Source organism: Pelodiscus sinensis, chromosome 15 (genome assembly GCF_049634645.1).
Source record: "Pelodiscus sinensis isolate JC-2024 chromosome 15, ASM4963464v1, whole genome shotgun sequence".
In the NCBI taxonomy this organism is placed as follows: domain Eukaryota; kingdom Metazoa; phylum Chordata; order Testudines; family Trionychidae; genus Pelodiscus; species Pelodiscus sinensis.
The window spans coordinates 10,988,738-11,005,633 of record NC_134725.1 but is presented as its reverse complement, the minus strand read 5'-3'; the positions used below and the strand labels follow the sequence as shown (position 1 = coordinate 11,005,633).

General features: G+C 51.5%; 1 protein-coding gene across 1 annotated transcript; it reads left to right on the top strand.

Moving 5' to 3' along the window:
• Nucleotides 1-4,113: 4,113 nt before the first annotated feature.
• RFC5 (replication factor C subunit 5) lies at nt 4,114-16,735 on the top strand. The gene is made up of 11 exons (XM_075898151.1): nt 4,114-4,298; nt 6,754-6,818; nt 8,748-8,884; nt 9,440-9,519; nt 10,838-10,911; nt 11,519-11,678; nt 13,525-13,606; nt 14,818-14,947; nt 15,521-15,598; nt 16,157-16,211; nt 16,556-16,735. The coding sequence occupies exons 1-11, from the start codon at nt 4,237-4,239 to the stop codon at nt 16,650-16,652; spliced, it is 1,020 nt and encodes a 339-aa protein (XP_075754266.1). The 5' UTR covers nt 4,114-4,236; the 3' UTR covers nt 16,653-16,735.
• Nucleotides 16,736-16,896: the final 161 nt, after the last annotated feature.

The window sequence follows — 16,896 nt, the reverse complement described above, 5'->3', positions numbered from 1 at the left end:
CTCCATATACCGGCATGCCAATATCGTCCCATTCAATATTCCTTCCAGCTTAAGCAGATGATGAGTTCCAAATATGTACGTGTGGATAATGTTTCGTGACTAACAAAAATATGCCACTCAGGACACTTATAACTTTGAATTAAATAACTGGGGATGTGTTCAAGATAATCCTTTTACCTATTGCTCCCTGTCTCCAAAAAGTGAAGTTTTATTCAAATTATTTCAAAAGCAAGAGCTCTTAACAGTTTTTTTTTCAGTGTTACAAAAGGCAATTTAACCAATTAAGGCTCACAACTGGATCCCAAGGGCCTGCAAAGCCCCATGGGTAATTCCCAGGGGCGCTAGAGCAATTTTTATAAATAGGGTACTGACGATGGAAACCACATATTTGGTATTATTACTTCAAAACAGGGAGTGCAGGAGTACCTCTAGTTCCAGCACACCGGTAATTCCCCCTGAGCCGGTGCCTGCACGCCATGTGATGGGAGCTCACTGCAAGACTGGGGCAAAGTATTTCTAGGGGTCCAGACGCTAAGAGGAGGAAAATCAGCATAGTTTCCAACATTTCCTGTTCTGGTGACAGGGCCGTCCTTAGGGTGGGGGAAACAGAGCAGTGGCTGGTCCATAGGGTGCGGGGCTACACTCAGGGCTGCAGGGGCAGGAGCAGTGTAAGGAGGCGTAAGTGTGGGAACTCAGGGGCGCTGCAGCACCCCCACCTTTACGTGGATTCCTCGCTGCTGCCAACCCCACATCCCGGGTCCGGCTGCTATCCAGGGCTCCACCACTTGCCCTGAACCTCAGCTTCCAGCCCTGTCTGGGTCCCTGCACCGTGAAGTGGAGTGGATAACCACGGACTGAGCACAGCCCGGGGTGGAGGATGGCTGCTGGCATCAGCACTGCCCAGCACCTTGTGGTCCCCTTTTGCAGTGGTGGCCTTAGGCCAGTGGTTCTCAAACTGTGGTCCTTGGACCACCACCTTCCAGGTAGTCCGCAGCTCAAGGTCAGCCCCGTCCTTCCCCCCACTTCCTGCCTCCCTCCTTCTCCCTGCAGCAGGAAGCTTGCACTGGCTCTCCAGCCTCGTGCTCTCACTCCCACCAGCAAGGTTGGTGCATCACTGCTGAGTTTCCTCTGTGGTGGACGGGAAGCCCTGAGCCTCCCTGCCAGATTATGGGGAAGAAGTGGAGCCGGAAGCAGCTCTGTGCACTGACACTCTCCCTCCCACTTCTTCAGCTGGGGAAACAGCAGTGCACAGCCCCTCTGCCTGCAGGCTTTCTCTGCTGCTCCAATTGGCCGGATTGACTGGGAGCAGCATGGCGCACAAAAGCAAACAAGTGCTCTTTCTTCCCCTCATGCCCAGATCCTGCATTCTCACCCTGCTTCTGCACCGCTCCCCACTGAGACCCCGTATTACCAGGCCACTCCTGCACCCTTCTCCCTGGCCAGACACCCGACCACCAGCCTTCTCCTGCACCCTCTCCCCTGGTTAGACACCCTTCTCCCCCACCCTACTCCTGCATGCTCCCTTGCTCTTGCACTCTACCCCTGGCCAGACACCCTCAACCCGCTCAAGCACCCTCTCTTGCTCCTGCAACCTTCCTCCTGGCCAGACGCCCAGCCCATGGTAATCCCTGAACTGCAGTCTTCCCTGTCCCTCTCCTTGACCCCATGGGGCTGAAACCCCACAGGAGTGAGGTGTCCCAGTTGGGGGCCACATCAGTGAGGGCTGGGGGGTTTTGGATGGATTTGTTTTGCTTTTCACTTGTGTGGTCTCCAACTGATTTTTCTGTGGGTTAGAGGCCTCTGAGCCAAAAACAGTTCCTCACCCCTGCCAAAACATTGAAACCTTTTGTGTTGAACATAAAGTAATACTTCAGAGGGGTAGCCAAGTAGTCTGTAACAGGAAAAACTTTAAAAACAACAAGTAGTCTAGTAGCACTTTATAGACTAACAAAACATGTAGATCAGGGGTCTCCAACCTTTTTAACCACAAGATCACTTTTTTAATTTAAGAGCCATGTAAAATCTACCTCAAACCCAAATAACCTTGCCCCGTTTTCTTCCAGCCCCTTCTTTGAGGCCCTACCCCTTCTTCACCCCTTCTCCGAGGCCTCACCCTCACCCTGCTCACTCCATCCCCCTTCCTCCCACATCCTCACTCTTTTTCACCGGGCTGGGGTCAGGGGTTGGGGTGAAGGTTCTGGTCTTTGGCTAAGGGATTTGGAGTGTGGGAGGGGCTTCGGGCTTAGCCCAGGGTGGGGGATTGAGGTCCAGGAGGGGTTTCAAGGTGCAAGCTCTGGGCTGGGACAGGGTTTCAGGAAGCAGGCTCTGGCTGGGCACCGTTTAATTGAGACAGCTTCCGGGTGGTGGAACAGTGGGGCAGGGCAACCGGTCCATATAGGCGAACTAGGTGGTCTCCTAGGGCACCAAGTTAAATGGGGCACCAAATGATGGCACAATATCATTGAGGGGTTTGGAGGTGGGGGCGCTGATTGCATGGTTCGCCTAGGGCGCCAGTTGCTTGCAGCTAGTCTAGGGCCGCCCCTGCAGTGGAGTTAAGGCAGTCTTACTCCAGTCCTGGCCCTGCACCACTCCTGAAAGCAGCTAGCATGTAAAGCAATGGCTCCATGCTGCCCCTCATCACAGGCACTGAGCCCACGGCTTCTACTGGCCACAGTTCCCCATTACTGATCAATGGGAGCTGCAGGAGTGGTGTCTGCAGGCAAGGACAGCATGTGGAGACCCCCTGCTCTCCCTTTCTCAGGAGCTGCATGAACATGCCAGCCACTTCCAGGAGCAGCAATTCCCACAGGGGTAATTACTCCAGCCATGACAGGTTAAGCATTTTAGAACTCACTCCTCAAAGAAATACATTTAAGCATAAGAGAGAAATGAAAATTATGAAATGAACAGACTAGTCAGAAACCAAAAATAAAACACTTCACAAAGAGTAACAGAAGTAACAACAACCCACATTTCTGTTAGGTTGGGAGATGTGAGTGAAGGGCAGTATGTGTTTGTGAGAATGATAGAGACACACATTGTGTGAGAGTGACAGAGATTTGCACTGCCAAGCTCCCGCCATCCCCTTCTCTCTGTGTGGAGACAGGGTACAGGAGTGGGGGGAGGAGGGACACTCTGACATCAGCACCCCCCATCCTCTCCCTCCCACATCCTGCACAGCAAGAAAGAGGCTCCCAGGGGGACAGCTCCAAGGCAGCCGGCAGGAGCAGCATAAGTGTGGGTGGAGGAGTAACTGGAGTGACAGTGCTTGATAGCTTCCTGGCCAAACCAGTCAGGATCACCTGTCAGAGGCTCCAAGCTCTACCAGTAGATCCTGATCTACTGGTTGGTGACCATTGATGTAGATGGTATCACAAGGTTGTTTTTCCTTTATAAAGTAATTCTGTAATTTATTTAAAATGAAGTTTAATAAACTAACATAAGAAAATTAAAACATTTAATTAAAACTCTTTAATAATTTAACATTTCCTTTCTTACTGGTTAAGGTTAAATCAAACCATTCTCTCTACCTCCAGCACTAGCAAAATGACTCAGGCATAATTATGTAATTAATGGCGAGTTTCCATTAGCAACTGGTGGTCCAGGGAAAGGTTTGCGTAGAAACATGTGAGGTTTGAAAACCACTGCCCTAGGTGTACATAGCAGGCACTAAAAGTGGGGCTTCCTGCCCTACAGTGCTGAGGATTCAGCATATGCCTAAGGATGGTGATTTTGTCAGGTTTTGTGTTCCTTCAAGCCCCACCTCCAGGATTCAGGCGACTCTCATTTTTTTTTATTATTATTATTATTAACCAAACAAGCAAGCTCCTCCACCTATGGTTGCAGAGGAAAGCTGCAGAATGCTTGGGAGAATGCTGGCTTAAGCCAAGCGCAGCGCTCAGAAGGCCAATCCACTGCAGCGGTGCTGGAACTAGGGGCACTCTTGCACCCCGGGGGCCTGCTGTGGGTTCCAGCCATTGCAGCTCAGTGCAAGGATCAGTGGCTCGCTTGCCCCGCGGGCCCAGCACCAAGGTGGCCGCGCGCTCAGCACCTGGCCCGAAAGCCACGTGCGCAGCCCCAGCGCGCGCGGGCAGCCGGGGAAGGGGAGGGGCGGGCAGCCGCGCGCTCTCGCGAGGCCCGGGAGCTGTTTGAGCGCGAGCCGCCGGGCTCTCCTGCTGCCCCGGGCGCGGACTGAGCGCCCCGCTGCAAAGGCGGGGAGGGGGCGCGCGCGGCCCCATGGAGTCTGCAGCCCCCAAGCAGCCGCCGCCGCCCGCCGGGAAAAGCAGGAACCTGCCATGGTAGGAGAAGCACAGAGCCTGGGCCCAGCGGTGCCGCGCAGCTGGGGTCGGGCCCGTCCAGCCCTGCCCCCCCCTCCCCCGATGCATGCTAAAGGGGGGGTTGGGTCCCTGCATCCCCCCTTTTCCCGCCAATTGCACGCGGGAGCTGGCATGGGGTGTGCAGGGGAGCTAGGATCCGCGAATCCAGCCCCCACTGTTGCATGCAAGAGCTGGCATGGGGTGTGCAGGGGAGCTAGGATCCGCGAATCCAGCCCCCACTGTTGCATGCAAGAGCTGGCATGGGGTGTGCAGGGGAGCTGGGATCCGCGAGTCCAGCCCCCACTGTTGCATGCAAGAGCTGGCATGGGGTGTGCAGGGGAGCTGGGATCCGCAAATCCAGCCCCCACTGTTGCATGCAAGAGCTGGCATGGGGTGTGCAGGGGAGCTAGGATCCGCGAGTCCAGCCCCCACTGTTGCATGCAAGAGCTGGCATGGGGTGTGCAGGGGAGCTGGGATCCGCGAATCCAGCCCCCACTGTTGCATGCAAGAGCTGGCATGGGGTGTGCAGGGGAGCTGGGATCCGCGAGTCCAGCCCCCACTGTTGCATGCAAGAGCTGGCATGGGGTGTGCAGGGGAGCTGGGATCCGCGAGTCCAGCCCCCACTGTTGCATGCAAGAGCTGGCATGGGGTGTGCAGGGGAGCTGGGATCCGCGAGTCCAGCCCCCACTGTTGCATGCAAGAGCTGGCATGGGGTGTGCAGGGGAGCTGGGATCCGCGAATCCAGCCCCCACTGTTGCATGTAAGAGCTGGCATGGGGTGTGCAGGGGAGCTGGGATCCGCGAATCCAGCCCCCACTGTTGCATGCAAGAGCTGGCATGGGGTGTGCAGGGGAGCTGGGATCCGCGAATCCAGCCCCCACTGTTGCATGCAAGAGCTGGCATGGGGTGTGCAGGGGAGCTGGGATCCGCGAATCCAGCCCCCACTGTTGCATGCAAGAGCTGGCATGGTGGAGCAGCTATGGCGTGGGGTTAGCTCCCTCTCCCCGCCCCCTTGCCCTGACTGCATGGAGGGCACAGCTCAGGCTATACAGCCCTGGGTTCTCCCTTCCTGTTTGCAACTCTTGCTTGCCCTCCCTCCCCTTGTGTCTCGTAGTTACAGGCTGCAGGCAGATGCGCTGCAATGGAGTATTCATTGCAAGGGATGAAGCTCGGTAAAGTTCAGGTTGTAGGAGAGGCCTAGGATAGCAGTAACAGCCGTTCCTAAAGTCAAAATAACTCCATGCCAAAGGGTTATGCAAATTGCCCCGGACTGTCCTCTCACCAGTGCTGGCACGGGGTAGGAAGTAGGATATAGCCCGCTTTTGTCAAAAATAGTTCTCTATGTCTTGCAGCCTTAGGAAGGGTCTGCCTCTCCTCCCCTTCCCAGATCTGGGGAAGCCACTCCTTCCTGAAGTGAGAAGAAGAGATGTTGGGGAAGGAAGGGCTGGCTTCAGATTCTGAGTTGGTGTAAATTGGTTCATGCTAGTTTGTTTCTCACCTGGTCTGATCTGGTGTGCCCTCCCCTGCCATCCATCTCCCCTGAGTAAATCAACAACCAAGTCTTTTATGACTTCAAATGCCATGTTCCTCCTGGGAGGTGGATCCCTGTATGTGGGGCAATTTGTCCAAAGTCAGCTGTTCCCTAGGGATTAATAGAAATAAGGCTACCCTGCTGTGGTGGCTCAGTGTTCACTGAGCCTGGCTTGCTTTACACTCAACACAGAACATCTGTTTAATAAAACATGGTGCCCAGCCAGTCCTGTACTCAGCCACGAGAGCGCACCTCAGCTGCTCTGTTCTAGTGGGATCATTTGCAATTCCCAACTCAGTTGACTCCAGCTTCTCTGCCCACCACCCGCAATCAATCCCCAGATTAACCCTTGTAAATGCCAGTGTGAAGACCTAGGACTTGCAGAGTATTTTGCGGTTAGAAGCATGGAGTTGGATCTAGTTCCTAAGGGCAGAGTTTTTCTAATTGTATAAGGCATGACAAAACTTTGGGGCATTTAAAGATATTGCAGATGCCAAAAGAGCAGGCTAGTCTTCAAAAGGGAACTTAGTCTCCAAAAGGGAACTGCAGGTGCCTGGATTGGGTTCTCTGTGCTAGGATTCAGCCAGGGCTTGGATTTGGCAATGCCGGAACCTAAGTTTGTGCAGAAAAATTACAAGTTCAGCTCATTTTGTGAGGGTTTTTTTGTCATCTTAAGGGTCAAACAGATCCCTTTGACTTGCAACCAGAACCACAAGGCTAGGTTCTGATGTCAGCCAAATCCAGAGTAGATTGAAGGTGAGTGTTTATCTAGCCTTGTGGGTGATTGTCCAGCATGGGGAAGAGAACAGAAAAATCTCATGTCTGGGACACCTGTTTTCTACACTTGTGAAAAGCCTGAAATCTCTGCTCATCATCTGCATTTATGTTAAAATACCTTTATCTTTAGGGTGGAAAAATATCGCCCTCAGACATTGAACGACCTAATTTCACACCAGGACATTCTGAGCACGAGTGAGTACTTAGTATTACCAGCATTTTTCTTTTGAGCCTCCTTATGGCCTTTACAGACATTAACTCCTGTGATACCTTTGGGCTTGGCAGCTATAATTTCCATTTTATAGATGGAGCCACTGAGGCAAAGGTCATCTGACTTGCCTAGGGTCACAGAGAAACTCAATGGAAGAGGTGGTAGCAGGACTTTGGCAGCAGGACTCCTGACTCCACATTATGTGACGGCAGAAGAGAAGCTGCATTATCTAATGACTGTGGAAACTAGCTTCTTTGCAATGGGTGGCAAGCTTGCAGAAACCAGTTAAATAGTCACTTCCTGTCATGCAATTAGTGATGTGTTGCCATGATTTTAACCAGGGTCTCATCATAAACCCTTTTAGGACATCCATGAGTCTTTTAGGGGGAAACTCTGGTTCTTTTATATGGGATGGTGGCCTAGACTCTGTAATGATCAGTGTGGAATTGCAGAGAGAGATGAAAGGTAGAAGATGCTACAGCTTCTTGGAATTAACCTGCTACGAGGCTGCTCTTTGCACTGGGAATGCCTTTCCTGCCTTCTGTCGTATTTTAGTCAGCTTTTTAGTGTCACTGTTGTAAGGAAAGTCAATCCAGCTTTACAGACTTGTGGAATTCCATGTATGCGGTTTTTTATGGTCCTCAAAAAGACCCATTCACATGTCCTCCTTGGTGTTAGTGGCCACAGATTTGTGACCGTGGGTACCTCAGCCAGCTGGGAGGATGAACCTGTCCACACTAGCAGTTCCCTGAAATTCCCCCGGTTTTATCCAACTCCCCAGCAATGGGCAGGTTGACCCGATTATTCAGCTGCAAGGCTTTCCTGAGGAATGTCTTTCCTTCACATTTCTGGCTAACATGACGGCTAATTAATATATCTGTCTTATACCCAGACACGTTCTAGGGCTGTGTTCTTGCTCCTCGGGGAGATTGTCCTCTTAGCTTCTTTTCCCCTTGAGGTGTTTGTGGCAGTTGCTGCACTGGCAGGCTTCCGAAAGTAAGCTAGGCAGAGAAAAGCAAGAGGCAAAAAACAAGGCCCATGCGCCCTGCTTCACTTCCCTCCATTGAGAGTTGTGTTGGGGAGGTCGGCTGGCTCTGTGGGCAGAGTGCAAGGAAAAGGGGCAGTCGGAATTGTTATAGCCTGCTTCTGAGGAGAGCAGCCCCTCTCTGGAAGAACAAACGAGGCCCATTCCTGCTTGACCCCACCACTTACAACATTCTAGCTCCCTTGGCTTCCATTTTAGGAGGCCTGAGGGAATCCCCAGTATGCACCAGTCACTACAGAGATGAACATGACCACCTCCCCTGCTGGTGGGGGATTCAGCACTTTGAACTGTGGGCACGGTCTCCTCACTAGACAGTCTCTTTGCAGGCAGCTACGCCCAGGCTGGTTGTCACCTCAGCCCCCTCTCCTGGGCAGGAAACTTAGCCTCTGTAGCTGAGGCTGGTGGCATCTGTGATGTGTTGAAATCCCATTGAGCTTGTCTTTCTTCCCTCCTCCACTCCCCCCCCCCCCCCCCCCGCCCTGCTTCAGCCTCCTGCAGTACTGACACAGAGAGAGCCTTTTTCAGTATAATACAGACACTGAGATCAGTTAAGCTCTGGGAAGGCTTAGCCAAAGGACTTTCTGTGGATAGCTGCTTTGGTGCTCAGGGCACAGCTCTTAAGTTAGATTTCTCAAGCAGAACTTTTAAGCGTTTTGGAGCGCAAAAAAAAATGTTGTTTCAAATGTGCTGCTCTCTTGTTGTACTCTGGGGGAATCTGGCAGGTGTTGCTGGAGTTCAGAATGCAGAAGGAACTAAAGGTTAGCCCTTCAATTCAAAGAGCAAGAAGACCAACAGCTCGTCTCTTAGTGTCCCATCTAATCAGCAAGGTTTCTTTTTTTTTCTCACCTTCTGACCCATCTCTCATCAGTTCAGAAGTTCATCAGCGAAGATCGCCTGCCTCACCTTCTCTTCTATGGACCACCGGGGACGGGCAAGACCTCCACAATTCTGGCCTGTGCTAAACAGCTCTACAAAAACAAAGAATTCAACTCCATGGTTTTAGAGGTAAATCACAGTGTCCTGCTGGTGTTATTTCTCCAGCTCCCATAAACTGCTGCCGGTCTGGGGAGAGGTTAGGATTAGCCAGGGTTACAGTTTGCATCCTGGAGTGCTGCTTCACCATAAACAGATACTGCTAAAGATCAGCCTCCTTTTGCCTCTCTAGGTACTAAGACCTGCATGCATGCTGCAGTTGTAAGCCAGGGTACTCAAGAAAGTTGACCTGGTATAATCTAGATCAGTCCAAGTCCTCTGTGTGGACGCTCTTGTTTTAGTTTGAGGGGCTTGTGTCCATTTAGCTTACACTCTTCCCAAGTACTATTATTAATGACAACAATAGCATTATGTAGTTTTTAATCTAGCACTCTACATCACTAGATCTCAGTAAACTTAAGCTGTTCTTCAGCCCAAATGAGTGTTCATGCAATGGCTTGCGGTAGTTTAATTAAATCTAATTAATGGTCATGTTTCACCAGTGCAGCTTTCAGATGTAGACAAGCTCTTACTGAATAGAGGTGCGTTAATAGTGCATTTCAAATGCCAGCTCCTGCTCTCTCCTAGCTGAATGCTTCAGATGACAGAGGAATTGATGTAGTCAGAGGTCCTATCCTGAGTTTTGCCAGTACAAGGACAATCTTTAAGTAAGTACCTTAAGGGGTTTGTATCCCTCTCTTCCCAACAGGTGGTTCCTTCCTTTATTGACACTTTGCTCCTTTCTTCTCCCCGACATGTACCAAGTCACATGGAGTCCACAGAACACAAAGCATGACTCTGAAATACCACTCTTGGGCTAAAAAGAGGTGGTCAAGTTTAGGGGGGAAACACAGGAACAGAATGAGGTGGGCAGCAACTGGACAGGAGAGGTGTGGAAAGTGTTCTCTGCAGGATAGGAAAGGAGGACATACAGTCTTCTGGGAAGTAAAAAAGAAAGCTGGTGCCGTCTTTGTATGTGTTGTAACACAAAGAAGAGGAGTGTGTACCCACAGCTCCAGTATGGTATGCAGTTTTGGGCGCTTTGCTATAGACCACTGTTTCTCAACCTTTGGGGTACTCGAGAGACGTTGGGGGTGGGTTGTCAACACAACTGAAATTCGGAGAAAACTGAAGTTTTAAGTTTTAGTGCGCTTTATTATTTTTGTGCTTTTTACACCCAAAAATTTCAGTGCCTGCCTAGCTATGATTAAGTTATTTAAACAAACATGTTGCAATGGTAGAAGAAAATGTTGTGTGTCTGAAAACTAGGTACTGGTGGTACTTATACATGGTTTGTTTGGTTTTTTTGTAAGGGGCGTATTTTATAAAAAAAAAAAGTTGAGACACTGCTATAGATGAGCAGTTCTCAAGCCTTTGTACTGGTGATTCCCTTTCACATAGAAAGTCTCTGAGTGCGACCTCCCCTTTTATAAATTGAAAACACTTTTTCCATCTATTTAACATCATAAATGCTGGAGGCAAAGCAGGGTTTGGGTGAGTCAAGGCCTAATAGACTCAGGAGTAGCCCCTGAGGGGTAGTGCATGCTTTTGGGGAGCCCCATCCTGGGCCTGATTATCCGAGATGAGAAAACCTCAGCTCCTGCCCAAGTCACGGGTCCTGCAGGAGCTCAGCCCCTCTGGCAGTCAGGCCCAGGAGTGTATTGAGCTGGGCACCAGCACTCACTGGCTGCTGCCAAAAAATGTGCTTGTTGTCAGCAGTGTGTGGACAGTGCTGTGAAGGGGGGAGAAGAGAGGATTATGGGTAGGCAAAGGAACGCTGCTGCAAGTCGGGAGGGAGGAGGAGCGTGTAGCGTTGGATACAGGGTTTCAGCCAAAAAAGAGACTGGTGCAAGGAGTGAGTGAGTGTTTGGTAGCATGGGTCTCTCCCAAGGCCAAAGGTTGCTCAATTCCATGGCCTTCCTCCTGCTGCAGCCTAACCCGCAGCAGGCGTGACCGAAGCAGCCATCCCCTCTCTTTCTCCGCTAGGAAGGGTTTTAAGCTTGTCATCCTGGATGAAGCCGACGCCATGACCCAAGATGCCCAGAATGCCCTACGGCGAGGTGAGTGGCAATTGCCTTGTGGCTGGGTACAGGAGCGGTGGCTCTGAGTAATTTGCTACGACAGGGCCCCAGCTGTGATTTCATGCCGCGCTGCCTCCCGTCCTCAGAGCCAGTTGTCTGCTCTGGCGCTTCCTGGCAACGCTGCGTTTGACACAACAGCATGTGTAAGCGCACTGTCGCAGGCCAGGTAGCTGTTGCCGACCACCCCAGTGACTGTGTCGTCTGTGCCGATGTGGGCTGTGTGCGTGACGGTGCATAGCTCAGTACCATGCTTTGGGATGAAAAGAGCAATATACGTTAGTTCCCGAAGGCAGCTGTGAGAGGAGGAATCTGCATGATAGCTTTGTGATGACCACACGGGCTCAGTGTTTCAGGCCTACTGCAAATTCCTGGAGCTCCTTCTTTAGAACGATAAACGGCTCCAGAAGGTGAACCTCTAGCTCTAGATATTCCAGGTTAGTTCATGCTGGCAGTGTAGCCTCTGCGGAGGGGAATGGTCTATGGTTCACCCCGCTTGTGCTCACTAACTCTTCTGACAGCACAGCCACAGGCTGCTGCAAATTTCTGATTGCCAGTCTCTCCTCTCCCCCCGACCCCCTCCTTGCAGTGATTGAGAAATTCACCGAGAACACCAGGTTTTGCCTGATCTGTAACTACCTCTCCAAGATCATCCCTGCCTTGCAGTCCAGATGCACACGGTTCCGGTTTGGTCCCCTGACTCCAGAGCTCATGGTTCCCAGGCTGCAGCATGTCATCGAGGAAGAGATGTGAGTGAAAAGCGCCGCAGGGGAAGGGAGTCGAGTTGGAGCTAGATGGAAATGGAATCTCTCATTGACCTGTTCGTGCACACATGGGCGACCTTAGTGCTTTGTGTAATATCCTCCCTCCCAATTTCTCTTCGCCCTCCTAATCTTCCTCTTACCTCTGGAAGTAACAGCTGGCTTTTTTTTTTCTTCTCTTCAGTTTCCACCAAACATTTCTGTCCCTGCAAAGAGCTCTGGTTTTCCTCAGTGTCTCTTTTTTCCCAAAGCCAATTGCCTTCGATCTTTGGCAACTAGTGATGCCTGCAGGTCTGTCTCTGAGCAGGTCTGTCCTTTCAGCTGCTTTGCATCTTCAAAGGCAGGTGGAGGACTATAAAGAGGAGAGGCCTGTGGAGTGCTGTTTTGGGGGTTTCCAGAGCAAACTTGGCTCAGGTCCCCTCCTACTGGTAGCCAGCTGAGCAAACCAGAGCTGGATTCTCTTCTTATCCTCATCCCTACTAATGAAGGTTCTGCAGGGCCAATTCTACCCTAAATGCACCATTGCCTGTGAGCCTGCACTGGTGCAACACAGCAGAACTGGGCTCTGCAATTGCAGTTTAATGACTGCTAATAATGGCTCACAGCTGAGTGGAAACCAGCTCACTTCCTAGCTTGTAGCTGTGTAGGCTCCTTTGGATGCCAAAAAAGCTATCTGTGTGTCCACCCAGGAAGCTTGTGCCACTAGAGAGAAGGTGCCATCCCATCAGAGTTCTGAGTATAAAGGTACTTTGCGACAAACGAACCCCGCCACTGTTTGTGGTTTAAAACCTTGTTGCTCTGGTGTGTGTAACTTCTCTTGAGCTGGGTAACCAGTCTCAGCTCAACGCAGTCCCGACTTTTGGATTTTTTGATGTAAACCTTTTGGCTTGATTGGCCACAGGAATACCAGGTGTGGTGTAGGTTGAGGCCCAAGTGCATTGGCAGAGAGGTGTGTGTGTGATGGAAGCTTGTGCAATATCTGTGTACACAACACCTGCTTCTGGTCAGTGCTTTCGCATGGCAGCTTCACCTCTACTTCGATAGGCCCCCTCCCCGGGAATACTTGCTTTCTGACTCCATAGCCTCATGGCTTTTCCCACACCGCGTGGCGTCTGCTGGTCTGACAGAGGGTTGTCCTGCATAGGCCTGCTCCTGGCAATGCGATCTGAGGAGCAGTCCCCACACTGCCTGCCTAGCTCAGACTGAGTAAATGGTTCTGAGGAGGAGTTTAAATAGCCAGCTAAATAGTTAACCAGTTAAATGACTAAAATTATCATGCTTAACTGGTGAACTGTTGGCAGGCATGGCTCTGCCTGCCCCAGCTGAGGTCAGGAGGCCTGCCGGCCCCTCTGGGCAAAGTCGGAGCAGCCACAATCCCACTAGCCTGGCTTTGCCAGCTTGCCTGGGCCAACTCGGAGTGGCCAGGACACTGCCCTGTGTCGCCAGGCCTGGAGTGCTGCCAGCCCGCCCAAGCCAAGTTGGAGCAGCCAATGTCGTGTCTCCCCCTCCCCCTCCGCTCCCAGCATCGCTGGCCAGACTCAGCCAGACCTACTCCAGCCATCTGTGATTGGTCTAATGCTTACCAGGTATCCTCTTACATCCCTACTCCTGAAGTGACAGGATCTGTCGGCTTTGCTCCCAGCAGCCTGGAAATGGGAGGGGAGAGGAGAGAAGATACCATTTTGCACAGACAGAGGGCCCCAAAACTCACGGTGCTGTGTCTATGCATTGCTTTTGTGATGTTGTCCAGACTGTTCAAATCCTGTGGTATCCCCCCGGCGGCTGTTGTGAGACTGTGTTGTGAGCTGTGCATCCTGAAATCTGTGTCTTTCAGGGTTGACGTAAGTGACGACGGGATGAAAGCACTGGTGACCCTCTCCAGTGGCGACATGCGCAGAGCACTGAATATTTTGCAGGTACGGTCCTGTGCATGGCGTTAGCTTGCTACTCTCCAGCGCAAGAGGCTGCTTCTCCGTTTTCAAGTGGCAACCATGCCATGGGTGTAGTGGCGAGACAGATGATGCATGTGTAGAATAGTTCACCAGGAATCGGGCCCATTGGTCATATACAGGCCCCTCATCTCCAGCGATAGGGGAGAGATTCAGAGCTTTTCCTCCACATACTGACCACCGGTATCTGTAGGCAGAAGCGCACTGAGGACTTAGCTTCCCAGTATGACCATGGCTGCAGCAGGAGTAGCAAGGTAGAGATGGTAGAAGTGGCGTGCTACTTGGTGTCAGCCGCAGGCAATTGGTTCACCTCCAGAACCCTCAGCTCTGCTTCCCACTGACATGTTACAGTGACTTTGGGGAGCCAGCTCTGTCTGAGGACCAGTGGCGTGAATAAAGTAGCTGCAGGAGCAGCTGGGGAACGGGGAAGGCAAACTTGTCTGTTCTGCTACTGCTTGTTTTGGGGAGCGGGAGACAGATCATGACGGATTGTACTTCCTGCTTTGTACTGACCTAGCTGTGACGTGGCACCGTGGGTGGGGTTTTACCTCTGCCTCTTGGTGACTGTGGTTCAGCGAACAAGCCAAATGGCTCTCCCACCCGCCTTCCTGGCAGCTTCCCTGCAGGCGGAGTGAAGCCACATCCCGTCCTAAAATACTGTCACCAGCCAGGGTGATTTCTAAGGGCACGTAGCGTCCCCCATGGCTTCCGCACAACCCTCGTTGCCTACCAGAGATTGCACTCATTGTCACTGAGAGAGCAGTTTCTGTTGATGATGCACAGGAGAGAACCGGATCTGGTGTGGTTGTGCACTGGGCATGGGGTTGACAGGAGGAAAAAGCCATTCTACTTGCGGAGGGCACAGCTGCAGGAGGATTGTCAGCACGCCCCTGTCCTGTACTAACTAGGTTTGGGCGATGGGGCTGAAAATCACTCTGACTGGAGCCTGAGCGGTGAGACGCTGCACAGGAGAAGGGCCCCAGAACTTGGGCTACTGCCTAGGCCTGAATGTCTACACAACCATTTTTAGCCCCCCGGCCCAAGCCAGTGGTGTGGCCGTGGCATAGGGCTTCTACCCCAGTGCAGATGTGCTAAAGGTCCTGGGGCTCACAAGCCCGATTTCCCTCGCCATGTTTTGGAGCAGAGCTGCCCTATAACCTCACCTCCTCTCCTGGCAGAGCACTACCATGGCCTTCGAGAAAGTGACCGAGGACACTGTGTACACGTGCACTGGACACCCCCTGAAGTCTGACATCGCCAACATTCTCGACTGGATGCTGAACCAGGACTTCACCACCGCCTACAAAAGTATTCTTTATCGTGTCTCTTTACGCTGCCCTCAGACTAGCATGGTGAGGGGCATCCTGCCGCCCCTTTCGCCAACAATGCGCGTGGAAAAGGGAGACTTTTGCATTAGAAGGCCCATGGCCTCTCGGGTAACTTGTGCCAAGTACATCTTTGTCTCACCCCCGGCTTGTACATGGCACATCTCACCTTCTATCCCTGGAAGTGATGCTCTGAAGTGGGACATGGGTTCCCTCTGATTAGCCTTAGTGCCTCTTTCCCCACACGGGGAAGCTCTGATTGTTTAGGACCTGCGGGCTGGTGTCTCTATTGGTCCTTTCATTTTCAATGGCCGAGCACTGCCTGCTGGTGAGTTCAATGCCCGATCCTGCTGTCTTAAGTCTGTAGATTTAGAGCTGAGGGCATGTAGCATTACACATAACTGGATCTTCAGTTTGCCAACAAAAGTGCCAGTTCGTACCTTGCTCACCCCACCAAGTATCCAGCAATGGGAGGGACAGGGAACCTTTGTTTTGGCAGCACCTACTCCTTGGCTTAGAAATTCTTGGCAAGAAAATCTCTTGATTCTCTCCTCAGAAATCATGGAGCTAAAGACGCTGAAAGGTTTGGCTCTGCATGACATCCTGACAGAGATCCACTTGTTTGTGCACCGAGGTAATGCGCCTCTGGCCAGCCAACATGACATGTAGACAGCCTGTCCTAACATGCATTGCCACCCACGTAGTTTGTAGATGGTCTTACTAACCAATAGGAAACTAATCCCTCTGGTGCCCAGCTCAGGGTGAGGCAGTACCAGGTAGGGAGGTTTCTGTCCTATGGTAAGAGAAAGGCCCACCAGTAACTCCTCACCTTAGCTGGATCCATTCAGATTGCAATGGGCCAGAGGTGGGGAGAGGAACTGACAGCAAAGCTCCTGTCCGCGTGGTATATGCTGGAGACCACTGGCTCGGTTGAGTTTTTCAATTCCTGTTTGGCACTACCTGAGCCACCCTGTTTCTCTTTGTGGCTGTAAAACATTTGCTACGAGCAGAATGTGTTTTGGGTGGGGGAAGAGGCTGGCTGCTCACAGGGCTGGGCAGCCATCTTCTGTTACTGTCTTACATAGGCAGTCTCCTTCACGGGTTGGGACAGATTCACTTCTGAGCCTTCGGTGACTTGTTTTTTTTTAAAACTACTGCATTTACTCAACCTGTCCTTCATCTCTCTCTGTAGTGGACTTTCCTCCTTCTGTGCGAATCCAACTACTGATCAAAATGGCAGACATCGAGTGAGTATCCCTTTGATACCTGTCGCTTTGCTTGCCCTGGCTGCTCTCTTCTCCCCTCACAAAGACGCTCGGGGTGTCCGAAGCACTCCTGAGGAAAGCTTACTATTAATACTGCACCGCTGGTTCACAAAACTATCACAAGTACAGGACTGTGCCCACTGCTGTCAGTGGCCCCTGCAGGTGTTTTAGCAGAGGTGGGAGCATAATTGTGTATTTCCAGAAACAACTAGTGATATTTGTTAAACAAGATTTTGCCCAGCTTGTGCTGGGACAGACCCAGTCATACTAGCAGTGAAGGATCTGTCCAAATGGAGTATTTACACTTGTTTTCCTTCTGGCTTTAGGCACAGACTGGCTGCCGGTACAAGTGAGAAGATTCAGCTAAGCTCCCTTATTGCTGCTTTCCAGATCACCAGGGACTTGATTGTAGCTGAAGCTTAGGTCCAGTGGCTTCCATGGAAGCACAATTTACACCCCCATCTTCCCTCTCCCTCCCAAGAAATAAAAGAATGTCCTTGTCTGAACATCATGAAGTCCAGCAGCTTGTGCTGTTTCTTACCTACTGCATTAGAAGCCCCCTATGCTAGTGACAATGTAAGGAACAACTTTGGCCTTCAAATACACATCATTGCTCGACTTCAGGGGAATTCAGCACAAGCATTTGAGGGTAGTACTTAGCCCTTTG